Genomic DNA, 21302 nt, shown 5'->3' with positions numbered 1-21302 from the left:
GATTTGGGCAGAAGAGTGATTTCATCTGGCTTGTTCTAAAAGGATCAGTGTGGCCTGGATGGAAGGAGGAAGACCAATTAGGAGACTGCTGATTTGGATCAAGATGGTAGGCATATTTTTGAGGTGGAGTCATTAAAACTTATAGGTAGATTAGCAATGGGATGTAAGAGAAAGATATCAGGAGGTGAGATGCCTCTTCATGGAATAATAAAGGATAGATACAGATATAGGAAAGTCAAGGTTTTTGACCTTAGCAACTAAAGGATGGAGTTGCTCTTTATTGAGATGGATACGGATATAGGAAGAGCTGGCTTAGAGGGGATATCGTAAGTGTGACTTTTGCCATGTTAGATTTGAGATGCCCACAAAACATCCAAAATGTTGGGACATATGTTAGGAGTCTCAGGGGGAGAGGATAGAACTTAGAAATGTGAGAGTAACATTACGTGGTTATCATGTAAAGCATGCCGCTGCATGCCGTCACCTAGGGATGAGCACAGGTAGAGGAGAGGTCCCAGGAGTGTGTCTGGTGTCTCACACATTCAGCAGTTAGGGGCATAGAAGGAATCAGCAGAGAAACTGCTATGGAGCAGCTTGTGAAGTGTGGAGGAAAGCTGAAAGGGCGTGGATCCTGGGAAGCCAGTGATAGTGGTCACTAGGAGGCCATGAGTGTGAAGGTGGCTTGGGAGTCAGCTAGGGTGAATGAAAGGATAGCACAGCAGATCCTCATAGTGCATTCAGGCAGGCTCACTTTAAGGACTTGGCAGTGGTGCCCAGCAGCTTTGGGCAGGAGTAGAAAATCCCACAGAGCAGGATTTCTATGGTAGGTGTGATGGAAGAACAAAGCTTGGATGCCAGGGAGTATGGCCCTTGGGCTCAGCCTGGCATGGTCACAGCTGAATCCAGGAAGAGGCAGGTGCCCATAAGAGGAGAGAGGACCCAGGATGGGGCCATGCTGACGGTAAGGGGCAGGCAACGTGTGGGGCAACAGGACTGAAATCTCCTGGGCCCAGGCTGGGGTTAGAAATAGAGGGATGTGGTGATCTGCTGAACAGCAGGAGATCTGTCTGCCCTTTGGAGAAGTAAGATCCTAGATCCATCCTCTCTTCTTATCTGACATCCTCCCCCCTTCCCTCCAGAGTGTGATCAGAACACCAACTAATTTGATTTTCTCTTTGTTTTTGTTTTGTTTTGTCTTGTTTAATGCCTCGTTCCTTGCGTTCTTCGTTGTCCCATGTCCACCTGTCCCCTGTGCCATGGGTGTGGTGCCTTCCTTGCCTGGTGTCATCCCTTCCCTTCCTGCTTGCCTCCCCTCCCTGCCGGCTCCCCCGGGGTGGTATGGGCAGCGTACAATGCCAGATTGCAGGGTCTTGGGCTAAGTGTCAGCTACCGGCACCCTCCTCTCCACCGGCTCCGATCTTCCTCTCTCTCTGGTTGGTTCCTCTCCTCTCCTCTCCTCTCCCCTTTATAACTCCATGGCCCTCATCTCAGCTCTCAGTTTCTCTCTTCCCCTCCTCTTTCATGTACTATTTCTTCCAAACTTTTGCCACTTTCTTCCTGTCTCCTTATTTTTCCATTTCCTCCTCACTTTTCTTCTCCTTCTTCTGTTCTCTTCTTTCCATTTCTTTCCTATTCTCATTGCCCCTCTCTCCTTTTCTCACTGCCCCCATCTCCTTTTCTCACTGCCCCCTTCTCCCTTCTCTCTCCTTTTCTCACTGCCCCCATCTCTCTCCTTTTCTCACTGCCTCCTTCTCTCTCCTTTTCTCACTGCTCCCTTCTCTCTCCTTTTCTCACTGCCCCCATCTCTCTCTTTGCCCACTTGTCCCTCCTCTCTCCTTCTGCATGAGTGAGTGCTCCCACTTCTGCATGGACACAGGCCTGATGCTTTCAGCCTTGGCCTTACGTGCTAGGAACAGGGTCTGGGGTAAGGAGACCAACTCTCAGGCTCCCTGTGGACTCGCAGGTCTTTGCAGTGAGGGAGCTCAGCACCAGGTCTGGGGCCTCAGCAGGAGAGAAAGAGTGGTGCTCAGCTCCTACTGCTCTGTCCGTTTCTGAGTATAGCACTCCCTGGGGACAGAGCACCGCTGTGACCTCATTCCAAATCTCTGATACCCATGGCCAAGAGTCAGAAGCCCTGGGTGTGGTCCTGGGTCTGATGTGACCACCTCTGTGACCCTGGGCAAGTATCTTTATTACTCAGATACTTACTCAGAGCTAAGTTTCCCCACGTGAAAAATGGAGGGCTCACTGCCCTGCTTCCCAACATGGGGGACCCTTCACCAAGGGCCAGATGCTCAGTTTGAGAGTGATGGAGTTCACTATGTCTACCTTGGTCTCTTGACAAATGGACCTATAGCCTTTTAGACCTGGGGACCAAGTCACCTTATTCTTTTCCTGCTCCTCGGAGCCACAGGCCTGGGTCCAGGAGAAGATGCCGTGACCTTGACTAGTTCTGGGAAAAGGCTTATTAGGGGGTGGTGGGCACAGTTGACTCCCAATGGTAATATCTGGTATTTTCTGGACCTCCCTTCTCCCAGTCCATGGAAAATAGGGAGATGGCTCTAGCAGAATGCCCCTGATTGCCTCCTCTCTTCTCCCTCCTCCTTTTTCTCGGCCCAGTGGTGGGGAGTGCAGGGTTCAGCTGGGCCTGGGGTTCGGGGCCATTCTGGGGTGGTGGGCCTGTCCTGAGGGGAGCTGGCATGGCTTGCCCTGGGGCTGCTAGTGTGATCGCCGTGTGGCTTTCTGGTGCCCTGGCCCAGCAGGTGGCCTCCCGGATCCCCTCACTTCCGGAGCCCTGGCATGCCATCGGACACCTGCCCCACCACCTGGAGCTGAGGAATCCAGTCTTCTGGAAATCGGAAGGCTGGAAGGAAGAGCTGGGTCTGTGGGGTGGAAGCGGCCAGGATGGGCTTGAAGGGAAGGCCTGTGATGAAGCCTGACACTGGGGATATTTGTCTGTGGGACCATGGGCGGTCAGGGCCGGACCCTACCAGAGGATGCGTATTGATGGTGTTAGAACTACAGCCCCAGAATTGCAGTGCGTGTTTGTGTGTGTGTGTGTGTGTGTGTGTGTGTGTGAGTGTGTGTGTGAGTGTGTGTGTGAGTGTATGAGTGTGTGAGTGCGTCTATGAGTGTGTGTATGAGTGTGTGTGTATTGTATGATTATGTGTGAGTGTGTGTGTATGAGTGTGTGTGTATTGTATGATTGTGTGTGAGTGTGTGTGTGTATGAGTGTGTGTGAGAGAGTATGAGTGTGTGTGTGCTAGATGAGGTGGATTTAGTGTCAAAGGTCTAGCCCACTTTAGGGGGGAGCCTTGCAGCCAGCTGCTCCCAAGCTCAGCACTGTCCTGGGGAGCAGAGTGAGGACCCCTGGGAAATGGGGCTGTTCCGGCGCCCTGCTCTTCAGATCTGGCAGCTCGTGTGGAGGCCCTGGGCTGAAGTGACCCCTGTCCTGCAGGCATTGGGGAAGGCCCAGTGCCCACGGTGTGTGAGCCCTGAGAGGATGACAAAGGGCTCTGAGTGTGGCCCATCATTATCCTAAAGAACACTTGATTGCCGTATGAAGGGGCTGACGAGAGGTTCTGAGGGTGACCCTGACCTCCCGCTGTTCCTGTTGGGTGAAGGCTATGTGTGCACACACGTGTGTGTATACGTGTATGTGCATGGTGCCTGTGTGCGTGCAGAGAGTGGAGTACATAGGCATGGTGACCCTGAGAGAGAGAGGGCCCTAGAGACAGAAAGGCCTGGGGTTGAGGGTGGGGGAGCAGGCCTATTTTTATTATCGGTCAGTTTCCAGGACGTGAGGGAGGGCTGTTCTCTCTCTGACACTGGCTGTCAGCCTGTGTCCAGACGGCCCAGCTTGGCTGGGGAACAATGGGGCTCTCTTCTCTCCCCTCCGCCCAGCTTCATCTCCCCTCCCATAGGGAAAGACAAGAGAGAGGGAACATGGCTCTCTGGGCACTGAGGGGCAGATCTGGGCCTGCCAAGGGGGACAACAGTGAGACACTGTGTTCAAAGAATGTGAGAGGCCCTGGCTGGGCACTGGTGCTGTGGGGCGCTCTGTGGGGGAGGGGCTGTCCCATGGGAATGGAATGCGGGGTCTTCCCCTCCTGCAGAGGAAGGCTCCCCTGTAGCGCCCTAGCTCTTTGGAGGGCATTTTGGTTGTCCCTCTGCCTCTGGACAGACCACGCCCCCCTGTGCTGCTCTGGTGGCACTGGAGAGGGGCCGTGAAGAGGGGAGATGGCTCTCAGGTGTCCAACAGCCTTCTGTGAGGGTCTCTGCCCTCCACAGTCAGTAAGCTCCTCCAGCAGCCCAGCCTCCCTCCAGGCATTGCAACCACCTGAACATGGAGGTTGTCATGGGCACACTGGGGCGAAGGTTCTTTGTTCCTCTGCGAAATTCAGTGCCTCCATCAGACCCACTTTCAAGGGCAGACATCAGATCCTACACAGGGAAACTGGCCACTCCTCACCAAGGCACAGGGATCTGCCAGGAAGAGGCTGCGGGGCTGGGCCGGCCGGAACTGAAACCAGCCCTAATGCATTTCTGTTAACCTTGGGGCTGAACTTAGTTCCAAACCCCAAGAGCCTTTTCCAAATGGGCCTCCTTTGTCACAATTATTATTAGAAAATCAATGGCTATGTCTGTTTCTCTCTAATGTTTTTGCCAGGAATGAAACCAGCAGTAGTTCTGAACCAAGCGCCCAGGAAGACTGAGGGGAAGGGGGCTCGGAGGGAAAGAGAGAAGTGCAGCCCAGGGTAGGGGCGCCCGCAGGCATGGTGGGAGGTGCAGGTGGCTGCTCTGAGGGCTGAAGGCCTGGTATGCAATGGGGTCCCTGTGTGCTGCTCAAGACTTTTGGAGATGTACCCCATCTTTCATCTGGCCCCTGGTTAGGATGATGTGATCCCCAAGTTTCTATTCTGAAAGTCAGGGCACTTCAAAGTGAGGGGCTTATTTTCTTTAAATAAAACAGTTTCTGAGTCCAGATTACTGTCCCCATTTGGGCTCTTTTCTCTTAGTTGAGATGGCAGGCAGGCTGCCCCCTAACAATAAATAGCTCCACGTGGAGACTCGAAACACCACCGGGTACCTTCTGCATTTGTAAGTGTGTGTGCCAGTCTGGCAGCTCTCCAGACAGGGCCCCTAACTACGGGCAAGTATGAGTGCGTGTGTCGGAGTGTGTCTGTGTGCGTGTGTGTATGTGTTTGTCCCTGGAGTTGGCAGCAGGCAGCCTACTATTCATGGCAAGTAGGAAGGCTTCCTAGCATGTGCTTCTCATGGCAGCCTCAGCAGCCGTGCCAGACGGGAGCTGGGAGGCCGCCCATGGTGTGCAGACCCCATTCTGGGTGGTAGATGATTCAGTCTGAAGGAGGGTGATTGCTGCTTAGCTGCACCAGCACGTTCCCAGGGGCCAGCAGTGTATGTGTGTGTGCGGTGCGTGTACGTGTATGTGTGTGTATGTGTTTGTGTGTGTGCATGTGTGCCATGGGACAGGGTTCCCAGGTGTGCTGGCATGGGGCTGGTGTGGCCAGGTTCTCAGTCCCATGTGACCTTTGGTAAGTCCCAGCACCTCCTTGCTCTTGGGTGGGGGTGAGGGCAGGGCTGAGAGCTGGCACGAGCTAATCAGGACTAGGAGCCTGGGCCTTGGTCTCTGGAACTCGGGGGTAAGTTTTCTAGGATTCTGGAGCCAGCTCGGTGAGGCAATGTGTTCTGTGCCTCAGCCCAGCTGTGGGAAGAGAGAGTGGGAAGGAAGGAGGGTGGGGTTAACAGCATCCCCAGGCCTGAGGAGTGGAAGGAAGAACAGAAAAGCAGATGGAGCTCATGACTCCAGCTCTGCAGGCTATTCTGCTGGGAGGGGCAGTGTAGGAACCTGGACCATTTTGGGGGGCAAGAAAGGGGTGGGTAGCTAAGGACGGGCATAAGGGAAATTGGTAAGAGGTTTCAGAAGTGCACTAGATGAGGTTGGGGAACCCCGGAGAAGGTCAGAAATATTCTAGGGGCCAGTTTGGGCTGGAGACTATAACAAGACTTAGTCATTTCTTTGTTCCTTCTTGGGAGCACCATTTGCAAGATGATGCATTATGCACTCTTTCCAAAAGTTCTTCCCCATGGGCCTGATGTTGCTTGTTGTTTGATCAGTCGCCTTGGAGACTGTCTCTCCTCCCTCCACCTTCCCTCATTTGCCTGGAAGCTCTGGCCCTCTGCCTCCAGGCCTTGGAAGGAGTTGACATCTGTTTCTTGTATCAGTTCTTTGTGTTCTGGGCCCCAGCCCTGTGCGGAGTAGATTCCTGGTGAAGGCCAGCCCAACTTAAGCAGGTCCCCCGCCCTGCAGAGAAACCCAGAGTGTGGGCAGAGGGAGGCAGGGGGAGGTGCAGAGGGGAGGCAGGCCCAGCTCCAGCATGGTCCCTGAGTGTACACTGTCTCCTCTGGGGGAATCAGGCCCCATTGATCCTTTCTTGTACAATATGCTCATGGCCCTCTCTGCCCTGCTGTTCCTCCCAGGGGTGCAGGCTCGGGAGAAGCAGCCTGCAGAGCCCCCAGCCCCTCTCCGGAGGCGGGCAGCCAGCGATGGACAGTATGAGAACCAGTCTCCAGAACCCTCATCCCCCCGGAGTCCTGGGGTGCGCTCCCCAGTCCAGTGTGTGTCCCCAGAGCTGGCTCTCACAATTGCTCTCAATCCTGGAGGACGACCCAAAGAGGTGAGTCCTTAGGCCACATCCTGGGGCCACAGAAGGTAGCAGAGCCCATCTGAATGCCCCAGCAACATGATGGTCTACTGGGCCACATGGACCTGTCAGTAACCTAGTCATTGTTTTCCTCCCCGCATCCTCACACAAGGCTCCCGCATGTGGAACTTGGAGCTCATTTCCTTCCCTAAATAGCTTTTATGTCCTCGCGGCTTCCATTAACACTGAGATTGAGTTCCCTTCTTGACTCCTAAAGAGCTCCCTGAGTGGTTGGTAAAGATCTGGGTGTGACACAGGGACCACAGTCTGTAAACTTCAAACCAGATCATATAGTCTGACAAAGTGTTTTTGAACCCTTTCTAGGCATAGGGTTTTCCCTGGAGATCTGACTTAAATGCCCAAACCTTTGCATTGCTGAGATATTTCAGTGGTTTGAGGCATTGGGTCTTAAACTTCAACGTGCATAATGATCACCGGGAGTTTGTTAAAATGTAGACTCCCGAATCCACCTCCAGAGGTTCCAGCGTGTTAGCTCTGGGATGGAAACCCTGCATTCTAAACATGCACTCTGGAAGGTTCTGATGCGAGTAGTCCATGTCCGATAAAATCCAGGCTGAGTCATTCTGGACATGAATGGCGTTTGGACATCTTTTCTCTTCTGCCTTCTGCTAGGACCCGTGTCCGTTGCCCCCCAGCCCTTCACTTTGGCCCTGTTTGAAATATTTCCAAGGCAGGTGCTCCTGAATTCCGCCTGTGCCTTACAAATGGCCTGGCAAAATAACCACGTTTTGTTCTCTTGGCTACAAGGAGTTGTAGGGGCCATGAATATGGGCGCATCTGTCTTTGATCTCTGTTTACTTGGCAGGGGTGGAGGGTCGGGTTGGCGAAGGGCTTTGTGGCCTGGTTAACTGGGAAACACCTCCTTCTCAAGGTTATGGTTACTAGTGTACCCCCTTTCCTCTCCTTGTTTTTCTCCTGCAGCCCCACTTGCACAGCTACAAAGAGGCCTTCGAGGAGATGGAGGTAACTGCTCCATCCAGTCCACCGCCCAGTGGGGGTAAGAGCTCCCCACTAAGCCTGTCTTCCTTGGGTCCCCTCAGGCCCCTCTCAGACCCTGCCTGTGTAAGCACTCCAGGTTTGGGGTCAGGAGTGCTGGCAAAGTTGAGCAGAGCCACAATCTGTCCCTAATCACCCTGTGGCTCATTTCATTTCACCTTCCACTCCCATTTTTCTTCTTTTCTGTGGTCCACATCCCCACATCTGCAGAGACAGCAATGAAGCCTTAGGGTCCCACTGACTGATGTTGGGGCCCCTGGGCTCCCGGGTGTGGAGTTTTCCTAGATGTTGAGACTTTGCATACCCCATACAAAACATCCCACACCCTAAAGTGACTCTTTGTGACAAGCAAGACAACCTTTGACCTTCTTGCTTCTAATGCCCATATCTGTATGCATCCAGGCCCGTCATTCAGTGTCTGTCAAGGAAAGAAAGGCCCCACATGCTCAGGCTTACCGAATCCCATCTCTCCCATCCTTGGCCTTCAGGCAGGAGCATTTAGTCTGCATCCCCAATGCACTCACCAGAGAGGCAAATCCCCAAAGGGCAGAGGGGTTTCCACCCAAAGAGAAGGCTGGATGAGCACAGGAGTGAGACAGTGCTCCTTTTTATGGTGGAAGAGACCATACAGAGGAGCTTGGAGAAGCGCTTTGTGGGAAAGCAGTGAAGGAACAACACTGGGCTGTGAAGGCTCCAGGGTCTCCGGGAGAGGCCTGGGTTGGCAGAAGAGGGGGGACTGGTGTTGCTCTGGGATTGGGTTGGCTGGGCTGGGCCCAAGCTCTCTATGCATTTGCCCCATGAGAGGGGAGGGGTGTGAGGAGGAGAGCTGGGTGGGCCCTGCGTTCTCCTGGTGGCTGCCACCAGAACCAGGCCCTTGCTCCAGTAGAACTTGTGTCGCCTATTATCTGGGGTATGCGGGAGGCTGATGTCATGACTGGAGGCCATGGCTCTCCCTCAAGCGGTGCTGTCCAAAGGAAATATAACACGAGCCACGTTTGTTATTAAATATTTTAAATAGCCACATTTAAAAAACATATCGAGAAACTAGAGAAATTAAATTTAATCTTTTTTATTTAACCCCAAGTATCCAAAATATTATCATCTCAACAGGTAAATCACTATAAAAATAGTAATGAGGTATTTTTCAATCTCTAAAAAATATAAAAAGAAACCAGTGAAACAAATTTTAATAATAGATTTTATTTAACCCCAGAGATATAAAATATTATCATTTCAACATGGAATGATAAATATTAAGATATTTTGTGCTCCTGTTTCACACCAAATCTTTGAAATCTGTGTGTTATAGCTCTGCGTTTAGACTGGCCACATTGCAAGTTCTCCCTAGCCCAGTGTGGCTCATGGCAACCCTATTGGACAGTGCAAAGCCCTGGGCAATCTACTCAAGAGGCAGCTCTGTGGCCTTTTATGACTCCATGGAGTCTCTTTCCCTGGCCTTACCCTTCACCTTCACATCTACTCTAATTCCCTATTGGTCCAAACAGCCAAGATCTTGGCCATCCCCCTGTTTGAGACGGAAGCCCTGTAGGCCAAGCTTGGGTTGGGTTTTACCACTTGTTCACGCTCCCTTTTTTCTCTTTCTCCCCTAGGTCAGTCCTGGGTGCCCTGGAGGGGGAGGGGAGAATAAGTCAGAGGTTTCATCCATGCACAGGGCTGGGAGAGAGGGCAGAGGCGGAGAAATGCGAGGAATTCTCCCTGAAGCAAAAGCTTTGCCTGGCTTTAGGGCCACCCACTCCTCCGCCTCAGAGAAGGGCCAGGTCCTGCAGCCTGGGGACATGAGCAAGTAGGGAGCTGGAGATGCATGAGGGGAAATGAGAGAAACCTCCCACACTTGCAGCCTGCAGAGCCTTCATGGTTCTTCTTGGCCTCTGAGGCTGGGCATTGAAATCCATTGTGTGACAAACATTAATATGTGCTTGATAAGTGTCTATGGCAAGATACTTCTGTGTTTGTGTGTAAAGGGAGAGGGAGGGACCAACAGACACCACGCCTAGACCTACCCAATGCCCGGCTGTGTGTTTGTACACAGTTGTCCCCTGTGATGTATTTATCTTTTGGGCATCTGAGGACAAAGTGAGGAGGAGTGCAGGAGTGGGCTACCCACTGGAGCCCTATGATGTCTCACTGTTCTCACAGACACGTACCTACACACCTGCAAACACACAGAAGTTATATAGGTTACTTGCCTTGAGAGATTGTATTTTTTGTTGGTTTCCTGTAGGTCTCACTGTCTTTTGGAAAAGGAAGTGGGGCCAGAGAGAGTCCCAGAGCTGCTTTGGGGGGGTCCTGGACAACTGAGGGCCACAACTAGTCTGTTGAGGCTGTGGGTGCGGGGCAGGCAGCCTTAGCTGGCGGATCTGTGTGGCTGTGTGTCCTCAGAGCTCATGGCCTCCGCAGGCTCCTGATGACCGGGATAGCAGACACAGAGCTCTTTTTCTTGCTTCTCCTTGGAGATGTGTTAGGATACATGGCAGCCACCATTGAAAAATCTCGTGACTGGGTGTAACAATCTCTCTGTAGATCAGCTCAGAGTCCGGCCTCTTCCTTGGTTGGTGGGACAAAGCCCGGCAGCCCTTTCTGACCTCGTGTGTTATGTGACACTTCTGACCTGGACATGGGGCTTGGGAGGGACCTGAGGTTAGTGCAGGGAGCGGTGCTCTGGCCTGAGGATTGTGGAGATTGCGCTTCTGCCTCTTCTAGAACACTTAGGTTTTGGGGAATAGAGGGCCCCATGCTGAGAAATTCTGCCTGGGGTGTGCAAGGGACACGCTTGGCTGGGAGTCAAAAACCTTTGGCTGCCGCTGGCCTGAGGTTGGCATGGTTCCACTGACCCCTTCTCCTCCATCCTTCCATTACAGGATGTGCCCCCTGGATGCTCCATTTTCCTTTGTTCTCTAAGTCCATCTAAGTACCTGGCTTAGAAAGACTATATGTGGGGTGGGGGGGGGGTGGGGTGAGGAGGAGGAAGAGGGAATAACATGGGAAAAATCAGAGATAGCCAAAGAAACCTGCATGTATGTTAAATCATGGATGTAAACGGACTGTAGTGAAGAAACTAAGGGCCTAGGGAAAGGAAGAATTTTCTCAAGGTGGAGAGGCAAGGCTGGGACAGGGACACCATATCCCGACTCAGTTTACCTTCAAACTGCAGAGAAACACCCCGACAGGGAAGGGCAGTGTAGCCGCAGCAGCGCTCCTGGGCTGGGACCGTTTCCTCTGTTCCCACTCCTGTGGCCCATTCCTTCCCAACAAGCCCTCACCAATGGGTACCCTCCCTCCTGCCCCCCTCCCCTGCACCTCCTGACTCACTCCCCATGCCTCCCCTCTTCTTTCCCGCACAGTGCGCTCCCCTCCAGGTCTGGCCAAGACACCTCTGTCTGCTCTGGGCCTGAAACCCCACAACCCAGCAGATATCCTGTTGCATCCCAAGGGCGGTGAGTGGCTCTGGCTGGAAGGGAGACTGTGGGGAGGCCAGAGGGAGGAGTGGGGACTCGGAGGACCCCTGTGGTCCTGGGTGGGGGCCCAGAGGTGGTGGGTTATCCAGACCTTCCTGGAAACAAGTTGGCAGCCTGGGTTTATGCCCATGCTGAGGTCCGGGTTGAGAGGGGGGAGACCCCTTTGCAGCCTTCCTTCCCATTGACTTGTGGGGTCAGCACCACTCCCAGCATCCTCTGACTTGGGGATATGAGGCCTGGCCTCGGTTTCCTTGGAATTGGTCAGCTCTCTGCCAGAAGCCAGGCTGCCCCGTGCCCCGGTGTTCAGACACTCGTGTACGCATACACATGTGCACACACATGCAGGCATGCCCCCACACACTCATACCTCCCACTTCCTTGTCACATCTCCCAGCTCCTCTCCTTCTTCTGGGGGAAGGAGAGACGGGGGCCCTGGGCCCTCAGTAGCCATTTCCAGCAGGCTGAGTCCAGAACTTGCTCCCTAGACTCGGGTGTTAGGGCTGGGCTGGGACTCTGGGGCAACATGGCTTCTTTTCCTTAGTCACCAGAAGACTGATCCTGCCAGGTAGGAGCGCATTGGCATGTGTGTGACCCACACGGACACACGGCCGGGCACAGCCTCCCACTCAGGAGGTTCTGCATGGCCAGGGACACAGGCACAGAAGAGGGGGTGGGGCGGCCTCTCACCAGGCCAGGACTCCCCTGCTTGAGACCCAGCCTGAGAGAGCCCTGGGCAGCGGCTGTGACAGGGATGGCTTGGACTTAGAGCCATGGGGGCCGGAACTGCAGCTCCTGAGAGCCAGGCCCTCTTTACACTGTGTGTCCCGAGCACCTCGCCGCCACACACAGGCGCCCTGGAACCCGGGGTCCTCTCAGGGTGGATCTCACTCCTCCCCTCGGGGCACTTCTGTGGAGAGTCACCGCTGCCCTAGCCTCACCCCTGCTTTCCCACCTCCCTTTTCTCAGCTAATTCTCTCTCAAGAAGTAATCTCTGTTAATTGATCTTTCTCTCCCTTTTGCTCTCCCTCTCTTCTTCATCGCCTGCCTCTCTTTCCTCCCACCTCTCTTCTCATCTTCCCCAGAGGAGGATGAGGGGAAGGAGGTGATAAAGCCGTCGGGAGGTAAGTGCTGGCTTGCTGTGTGCCGCTTCCCGCTGTCTGGGTCTGGGAATGGCTTTTCATACGGAGCTGGCTGGCTGGCTGGGGGCAGCCCTTTGCTGACCACATCGCAAGTGACCAGGCACATAGCCTCCTGGTCCCTACCCCCTGGTGATGAGCTGTCCCCCTGAAACCGCCTGAGCCCTGACTGAGGAGCTTGTGGCTCGGGTTCAGGCATAGTCAGGGCCCAGGTGCCTTGCTGACAAAACACCCCCTGTTGCTGCCACCCCATTGGCATTTCTGCCAGCCTCCTGGGGTACAACAAGCCCCTTTGGAGGGCGAGGAGACTCACACAGGGCAGGGGCTCATTCCATTTCCTGGGTGTCCGCATGCAGAGCTCGGAACAGGCGTTTCAACCTTCGCACTACGGACATTTGGGGCTGGATGATTCTTAGTTGTGGGGCTGCCCTGTGCATTGTGGGATGTTTAGAAGCATCCCTGGCCTCTGCCTGATGCCAGTAGCACCCACCGACTCATGATAATTAAAATGTCTCCAACATTGACAGTGTCCCCTAAGGGGACAGTCACCCCTCGGAACCACTGTCTTAGAGCCATGAGTTGACCTCTTGAAGCTCTTGCCTGGTGTCTTATCAACACAGATGGTAGGAGGTCTGTTTTTCTGGGATTTTGATGTCTTTGGGGATTTCAGAAAAGCTATGGACCCACCCCTGTGCATCTGGATACCATACACATAATGTTGGCGGTTTCAAGGCGTTAGCGTGTCTGTGACTCCGCCTAACCCCTAATTTAGATGAGCTCCACATTATACACGGGAAGCAGAATGGGGACACAGTCTATTTGCAAGCCTTTAAGTTATTAGGAACAGAGTTCAAATGATGACTCAGCAGCAGGTGAAACACAGGGGGGTGCTAGCCTGGGTGGCCTGGGTGTGTGGTTTGGTGGCACCTGGTGTGGTCAGGCCGTCTCTACCAGGGGGGCTTAGATGAGTGTAGAAGCACCTTCCAGCCTGACGTGTTAGATGTTCTGACTTCCCACGGGGACCCTAGGTCCATGTGGCCTGGTTTTCTTAAACCCACTTCTGCTTTCCTTTGCACTTACCGCCTTGATACTCTACCCCCAAAGCGGGCGTGGGTTGTGCCGCTCTGAGTCTGCCATCCCCCAGGCAGGATGGCTGGAGATTCCATAAAGTTTTGCCCACTTTCAGCCGGAGTTTGGGCAACCACGCCTGGCTGCCTGGAGGTTGCAGAGCAAGGCACCCCAGCAACCGATCCCACAGCGGGGTGAACTGCAGCTTGCTCCTGGCTGCTGGTTCCCGATAGGCAGGGAAGCTGGGACAGGAGTGTAGAATAAGCTTGGACCCAGAGCTAGTGTCCGTGCCTTTCAGATGCCCACCCACGTTCTCCTCGTGGTTGCTGACTCCAACAGACTGGTGGGCTCTCAAACCCTCTCCTGTGGGAAGGTTTAGGGGGACTGTCCCACAGGCTGACAGGCCTGGCTCTTTTCCACTTTGGGATGACACTTCAGAGGAGTGAATTTCTACAGTACTGAGCTGAGACCTGCCCATTGTCCACACGCATGACTCTCACCTACAAGGCCTCTAGTCCTCCCCCCGACCCTTCTATCTGGCCTTAAGCCACAGAGTTAGGAGGGGAAGGTTCTTAGGGATCAGCCCTGCCACACCCATCACTTCACAGCTATGGAGCTGAGGTCCTGCTTGTGGGGGAGGGGGGGGGCATGTGCCCCAGGCCACAGTTAGAAGGCAGTGGGGCTGAGAGTGGAAATATCTCCTGTCTCCTAGTCAAGTGCCGTTTCAAAGCCCTCCTCCTGCATCCAGGCACGGCACCCTGGGATTGCAGCGTGGGGGTTGGAATTGCTGCCATGGCCTGAGAAGTGGGGTGGGTCAGGGGCAGGGAGCTAGGTTGTGGGCAGCCAGTTTCATTTTTCCTGACTCATGTACTGCCTCCCGGTCAGACGAAAGCACATTCTTTGCTGACCCTCTGAAGCTCTGCTTTCCCTGCTGACACTTTGATGGGAAAAAAAAAAAAATGCCTGTGAGAAAAGTGGTCAGAGGCTGAATTACTCAGCCAGGGGAAAGAAAGACTTCAGGGGACTCTGCTCCGTTCAAGGCACCATGCTAAATGCTTTCTATTAATTTATCCTGTCATTCATTGATTTAGTTAGTCAATACATATTTTGTGTGCTTACTATGGGACAGGCCCTATGCCAGGCTCCGGGAATACAATGGTTCCTAATCTCATGGAGCATATGCATGAACAGGAGCCAGAATTAAATGATCACTCAGAATTACATATCGAGATCAGTGCTCTGAAGGGAAGGGATGGCGTTTTATGGGACCTTATGGCAAGGCCCTGATCTTGGCTGAAGAAGTGAGATGTGAGAGTGAGTGACATTAACTTGGTGGAACTGGGATGGGAGGAGAGCATTCCATGTAGAGGCAAAGGGCATGTGCAAAGGCCCTGGGGTGGGAGTCAACAGCATGTTTTTTTTTTTTTTTTTTGTAGGAACTACGAAGTCAGTGAGGCTGAGAGCAAGGGGGAGCTGGAGGCTGGAATTAGGGGATACTAGGGGGACTGTGGTACAGAGTAGGGTTCAACAGGCAGGGACAAGACCATGTGGAGTTACTTCACATCTTGTTTGATAATCACAGAAACACTGAGAGGAAGGTGCTAGGAACCCCATTTTACAGAGGAGGAGATGACATCTGGGGATGTTAAATGACTTGTCTAGGCCCACACATCAGTCAGAAACAGCTGAGATCCTACATTGGATCATGATGCCCCTTCCCATGTGGTTGCCAAGGGCACAACCTCTGAGCATAAATAGTGACTTTACTGGGCATGGGGACTGGGTACTCTTTCATGAAGAAAGGAGAGGAAGAAAGCCTTTAGCAATAAAGATGTGAGGCCAACATCAAGAATATCTACTCAGTGACACAGGGAGGAAAGGGAAAGGGGGCGTTCAGGTTAGGTTCTGCTCCCCCAGAGGATTAGATGGCACCGATTTTGCATAAAGGAAGACACATGGGTCTAGAAATGTCCCCTCCTGGGATTCTTCCTGCTCTGAGATCCTTGGTGCTGGGTGTACTGTGGCACCTGGGATTTTAGGGCAGTGCTGTGCGATGCAGACTTATTGAGCAACTACTATGTGCCAGGTCCTGACTGAGGCACTGAGGATATAAAAATGAGTGAGATTTCAGCATCAGGTGGAATGCTGAGTGGGGCAGGGCTAGGGTGTAATGGGAACTCAGAGGAGTGGCATGTGGCCCAATCGAAAAGGTCTGAAATTCGGACTTTTGAGCTTGTGGATTGGGAATCAGGGGTCTCTTTACTTCCTCCCTCTCCCCTACCCACAAGTCTTCATTTACTTGGAGTGGACAGGCGCCCTCCTGTCCAGGCGAAGAGACTCTCCTAGGAGGCAGAGAATGCATTTTAGGGTGTGGGTAAAGAGGCGACAGTCCCCTAGCCTGGTGGGGCCAAGTCTCTCTTGGGTCTCCAGCTGCTCTCAGCCGCCAACAGCCACTTGGAATGGGTTTGGGCTCCTGGAATGTTCTACATGAAGCACCCTCCCTGGCCCCACCTCTCCCCCCCCATGCCCAACCCTGTTGCCTCTGGGTGCAGCTGCCCCAGGATTGGAGGAGAGGAGGGAAGCAACAGGAGAGAGGGTGGAGGGAGGCAGGCGCAGGCCCAGTTGGGGCTCAGGCCCGGCAGGGGCACAAGCCGGCAATGGTGGTGCTGAGTGTAAACAGCTAATTGGAGTCACCAAGAAAGAATTAGAAGGAACTCTTATCACTTGATCCTGGCTGGGCAGGTGCGTATTCTCATTCCCATTTTGCAGATGAGGAAACTGAGTCCCGGAAAGGTTCAGTAGCCTCTCCTAGGTCACCCATCCAGCAAGTGAAAAACTGGGAGCCCATGCAGTAGTCGTGACTGAGTGGTTAAGGCAATGGACTAGAAAAATGGGAGCCCACAAGTTGTACATGGTACTGAGGTGGGGTGGGGCGGGAATAGACAGAAAAAGGAGGAATTTTCATTATAGAAATCTGAGTCTGGAAACTTGGGAAAACTGAGTTTTTGGCCTAAAAGGTTGGTTTTGAACAGTTCTTGAGATGGACTCAGGAAATCAAATAACTTCCTCAAGTCCCTCTTGCTCTGGGTTCATGAGGAGCAGAGATTGATCAAAGGGACTTCACCCAGGTCTACTTGGACCCAGGGGCATTGTTGGTGGGAGAAGAGCACACGCTTCAGAGGTCATGTGGGTTTTAGCTGGAGCTTTGCGGTCAACAAGACTTCCAGGGAATGAGAAAAATGAATGTGTGCCTCTTAGATCTTAGTTATGACGCACCTTTGCCTGGGTAGGGCTGGAGGGTAGAGATCATGCATCTGCTAGTTTGTGGGACAGACACGTATCTAGGGCCTACTAGGTGTCAGGTACTGCACAAGGGGCGGATAGACCCTCCGGCCGTCTCTGGGTGGGAGAGAAGGTGTGCTGAGTGCTGTGGGGACCCTGGTAAGGCTGGGAGCCTGGAAGGGTTCAGGAGGAATTTTCAGAAGGAGTGGTCTCAGACAGTGAGGAATGGCGGGGAGAGTGTGAGGCCCCCTTCTGCCAAGCTGGGTTACCCCAGGACACACAGCCAGCCTCCCAAGGCTGAAGATACTCCCCGATTAGGCTCTGGGCCAGACCACCTGGTTCCCACTTGCCTCTGTATGACTTGGGCAAGATACTTACATTCCCCAAATCATACTTTCTTCATATATTGTTTGCTATTATTATTATTATTATTATTATTATTATTATTAATATTAATATTATTTTGTTAATCCTCTCTGGAGGATATTTCTTCAATAATTTTTAGAGAGAGTGGAAGGGAGGAAAGGAGGAGGGGGAGAGAGAGAGAGAAGCATCAATGTAAGAGAGACACATTGATTGGTTGCCTCGCGCATGTGCCCCAGTGGGGATCAAACCTGCAATCCAGGTATGTGCCCTTGACTCGAAATCGAACCCATGAGCCTTCAGTGTGTAGGCCAGTGCTCTAACCACTGAGAAACACCAGCCAGGGCTATTTTTATCATTATTAATAGCCCTGTGGAGTTGGCTGTTCTCTTGGTGATGGGCTGGGGTTCTGGGTAACAGCCAGTTCTGGGTGCCCCCGTGAGACTGTGGCCCCTCTCTAGGCCACTCTGAGCCACCATTGAGAATCAGGAGGCCGTGGTGCTAGTATTCACAATCACTGATTGGCTGTGTTCTGGGACAAATCGCTCCACCTCTCTGGGCTGAGGAGATGGGTTAGATCTGAGGCAAGCAAACTTGGTCAAATCTGGTCTACCATCTATTTTTGTAAAGACAGTTTTATTGCAACTCAGACATGCTCATTGATTTATGCATTGTTGCCACAACTGTTCTCACTCTGCAATAGTGAATTGAGTAGTTGTGTCAGAGGCTGTCGGACCACCAAGCCTAACATATATACTACCAAGTCCTTGACAAGAAAGTGCGCCTGCCCCGGGTCAGAGGACCTCTGTGGCATCTCCTGGTTCCAGTAGGGCCTTGGGCACAGATGGCACAGCACCAATGCCTTTGGAATGGATGTGGCCTGGGGCTTCTGTGAAGTGGGTGGGTGGCCTGGGCTGGTTGAGCGGGGTCTTGAGGATGCCTCGCTGACCGCTGCCCACATGGACTCTAGCTTTGAGTGCCAAGGTGGCTGGGGCTACATCACCCTGCACTGGAATAGATTGCTCCAAGCTGTCCCTTTGCAGACATCCTGCCCCTGCTGTTGGTTGGAGGGAACTCTGTGAAAATTAGGACCCGCTGGCAGCCTCTGGCTGGAGTTGCACACAGAACTCCCAGACCCTGGGCCTGGATGCAATGTCAGATCTTGAGGTCACTTCAGAAGCCACACCCAGGAGCCCCTAACGCCGTGGTGATTAGGCTCGTTCCAAAGTAGTGTTTTCTTTGGGCGAAGGGAGGGGCTGTTCTGACTCAGTGACCAGCACAGTCCTGGCCACAAAGGCGCCAGGGCCTGGCTGTGCACAGGTTCTTCGGTTCCTCAGGCTAGTTTCAGCAGATGCCAGCATTGCGGGCAGAGTGTGGGTCTGTGCTCAGTCACGTCCCTCCTGAGGGAGATGGGACCCTGTGCCAGGTTTGGAGGTGGAGGATGTCATCCATCCCTCATCATGTCCCTGGAGAAGCCCAGGGCGTCCTGCTGCTTCTCCCTGCTTAATATCGAGTTAGTTTGGGGCTGGCTTCAGAGCGGGGAGTTGGATGAGCCCTGGCCAGGCCTCCTGACATTTCACTCTCTAGGCCTCAGAGTGCTCATCTGTGAGATGACCTTTCTGGCCCCTGTCCCCCCACCCCCTTCCTCTTAGGATATTCTGAACACCACGCGGGGACGATGGTGTCAGCCTTGGGAGGAATGCTAAGTGTGTCAGGCAGGAGGCTGTGTTTGGCATGAAGGGGCTGGGCGTGACTCACTGGCGCAGGCCTGCTGCTAGGACAACAAGCCTGTCTTGGGATCCTGGGTGTGGGGTGAAGCCTGTGTAAGCCCTGGTGCTGTCCAGATAGGGGCAAGGCCGGCTGGAGTTCTAGGTCCACAGAGAGTACTTAGAGTACCTGGAGTACTAGAAGGGCCTGGGGGGCTGGGGGCAGAGTTGTGAAAGAAAAGAAGCAGCTGAGAGGGATGCCAGCAGGGGATGGACATCCTGGCTCTGGGAGGGAAGATTCTGAGGTGGCCACATTCGGAGGCAGAGCTGGGATCCCTTTCCTGGGAGCTCTGAGCGAGGCCATGGAAAGGTTCTGCGGGGCTCCCACAGCTTCTCCAAGATGCGGAAGAGGGGTGGGCATGGGTGGGCAGGAGCCCCAGAAGTGCCCTTTGTGTGTTTGGCTGTCCCCAAGGCCGGACTCTGGAGAGGTGGGCACCCTGGCAGTTTGGATGGGGTCCACATGCCACCCTATGGATATGTGCTCAGTCTGTCTCCTTGCTGCTTCCAGAGCCTCGGAGCTACGTTGAGTCGGTGGTGCGGACGGCAGTGGCTGGGCCCCGATCTCAGGACCCTGAGCCCAAGAGCTTTAGCGCCCCAGCTGCCCAGACCTATGGCCACGACACACCCCTGAGGAACGGGACCCTGGGCAGCTCCTTTGTCTCCCCTAGCCCCCTCTCTACCAGTAGCCCCATCCTCAGCGCTGACAGGTAAGTAGGGAGGAGGAGCATGTGGGGGGTGAGAATCCAGGCCTGTGTCAACATGGGTGAGGCCTCTCGGATCTGCTCAGGGTGTGACAGGCAGAAATAACATCCAGATGCAGTCCTAGGAAGCTAGCTCCTCAGGGCACCTTGAGAGAGCATCCCCTGAGTGTCACATCTGTGGGCAGCTATAATCCCCAGGCTGAGTTCAATCCCACCACTCAGAACTGTGCTGGAAGGGATGGGGGTACGAAGGTGAACCAGGCGGGGTCCCTCCCCCAAGGTTAAAATCCAGCAGCAGCAATCACTAGGTAGAGCATGCTTCCTATGGCCAGGCACTTGGCTAAATGTGTCCTGTGGTTATTTTATTTAATCCTCAGAGCAATCTTATGAGGTAAGTACTATTATCACTCCCACTTTCCAGAAGAGGAAACTGAGGCACAGAGCGGTGAAGTAGCTTGCTCACAGTCCTGCAGCTCAATAGTAGCAGAAATAGGATTCAGACCCAAGGCCTCTGGTTGGGAGCCCATGTCTCTGCCTCCCGGCCAGACTTGGGGCATGGTGCCCGTCAATCAGATGTGCCCAAAGCAGGCGCATAAGTAAAGTTCTCAGAGCCCAGAGCAAGGGGCCGTGACTTCTGACTAGGGGTGCAGGGAGGATTTCTGGGGCTGGATGAGCATGGTGTTAAAAGATGAGGTGGGAGGGAGAGGGCTTTTCTAGAAGGACGGCATAGCCAGAATTCTTAGAATTCTGAAACCTTGAGCCCAGCATGCACCTTGCCCCTCCAGTCTCCTACTGGGGCAGACAGCTCCATTTCTCGGGAGGTCTGCCTCTGGGCAGAGGTATGGTCTTCTTTGAAAGGAAGGGGAGTCTTCCTCACCTCAGCCACCGTTGCTGGTGTTCGGAGAGCCCTGACATTAGGAAGTTTCCACTCACATGCCTCCAGCTGTGATCTTGGCTCTTTTCGGGGCTCAGGAAGCTAGCATTTTCCCTCTGGGATTGATCTTCCAGAACTCCTGCCCCACTCAGCCTGACACATCCTCCCCGCCTCAGAATACAGGTTATTCCTTCCAGGAAGTGGCCTTTCTTCCAATCTGGCCCCTTCTGCGATGGGAGGTAGACTTTGTCCTGGTCTGACCCCTGACTTCACCCTGCCCTTGGCTCTGGCCTGGGGCTCCCCCTTTCCCCCCCACCTCACATCACCCAGGAGACCTGAGCCTATCTGACCGGTCCACAGTGGGCTGGCTGCCTGGAGAATCCTCCCCGTCGCCAGCTCCAGGCTTTGGCCCATAGTCTTTGTAAGGAGCTCCCCCTCCCCCTGGGCCTCCTGGTGCAGAGCCTGCCTGCCACCACCCTGCAGCTGCTGCTCATGCGAGGTCCCTGCCAACCTTTGTCTCTCCTGCCATGTCATCGAGGGATGGAAGTTTGTATCTGGAAAGAATCAGGGTCATCTCACCCAACCCCCTTATTTTTTCATATGGGAAAACTTGAACAGCAGAATCCAAGTTTCCCAACTCACGGGCCATTGCGTTATATTTCCCTCTGGTCTTGGACTTAACTTCAGAGGAGAACCTTTGATTGTGGCCGTTCCCCCAGGCACACTCTCCTCAACTGAATTTTATCAGTCTTAGAATTGGGTTCGACCTCTGAGCTCTTCTAATCTAACCTTCCAATGGAAGATATTCCCTCACAACAGCCAGGTCAAGAGGTTAGTTAGCCTTTGCTTAAATGTTCCTAGTGATGCGAGTCTCATTACTATGCAAGGCAGCTC

General features: G+C 53.6%; 1 protein-coding gene across 10 annotated transcripts in view; it reads left to right on the top strand.

The window, feature by feature from the left end:
• TNS1 (tensin 1) overlaps positions 1–21302 on the top strand; it is a 222010-nt gene that overhangs the window by 181304 nt on the left and 19404 nt on the right. For 8 of the 10 annotated variants that reach the window (XM_080669590.1, XM_080669588.1, XM_080669583.1 and 5 more), the window contains 5 exons: positions 6502–6698; positions 7668–7743; positions 11105–11197; positions 12301–12339; positions 19342–19540. In XM_080669590.1, coding sequence (XP_080525716.1) covers positions 6502–6698; positions 7668–7743; positions 11105–11197; positions 12301–12339; positions 19342–19540 — 604 coding nt within the window. The remainder of the gene's footprint in view (positions 1–6501; positions 6699–7667; positions 7744–11104; positions 11198–12300; positions 12340–19341; positions 19541–21302) is intronic. The other 2 variants (XM_080669585.1, XM_080669587.1) reach the window with 1 other exon arrangement.

This window comes from Plecotus auritus, assembly GCF_963455305.1.
Source record: "Plecotus auritus genome assembly, chromosome: 5".
NCBI lineage: Eukaryota > Metazoa > Chordata > Mammalia > Chiroptera > Vespertilionidae > Plecotus > Plecotus auritus.
This window is presented reverse-complemented; position numbering and strand designations above follow the sequence as displayed.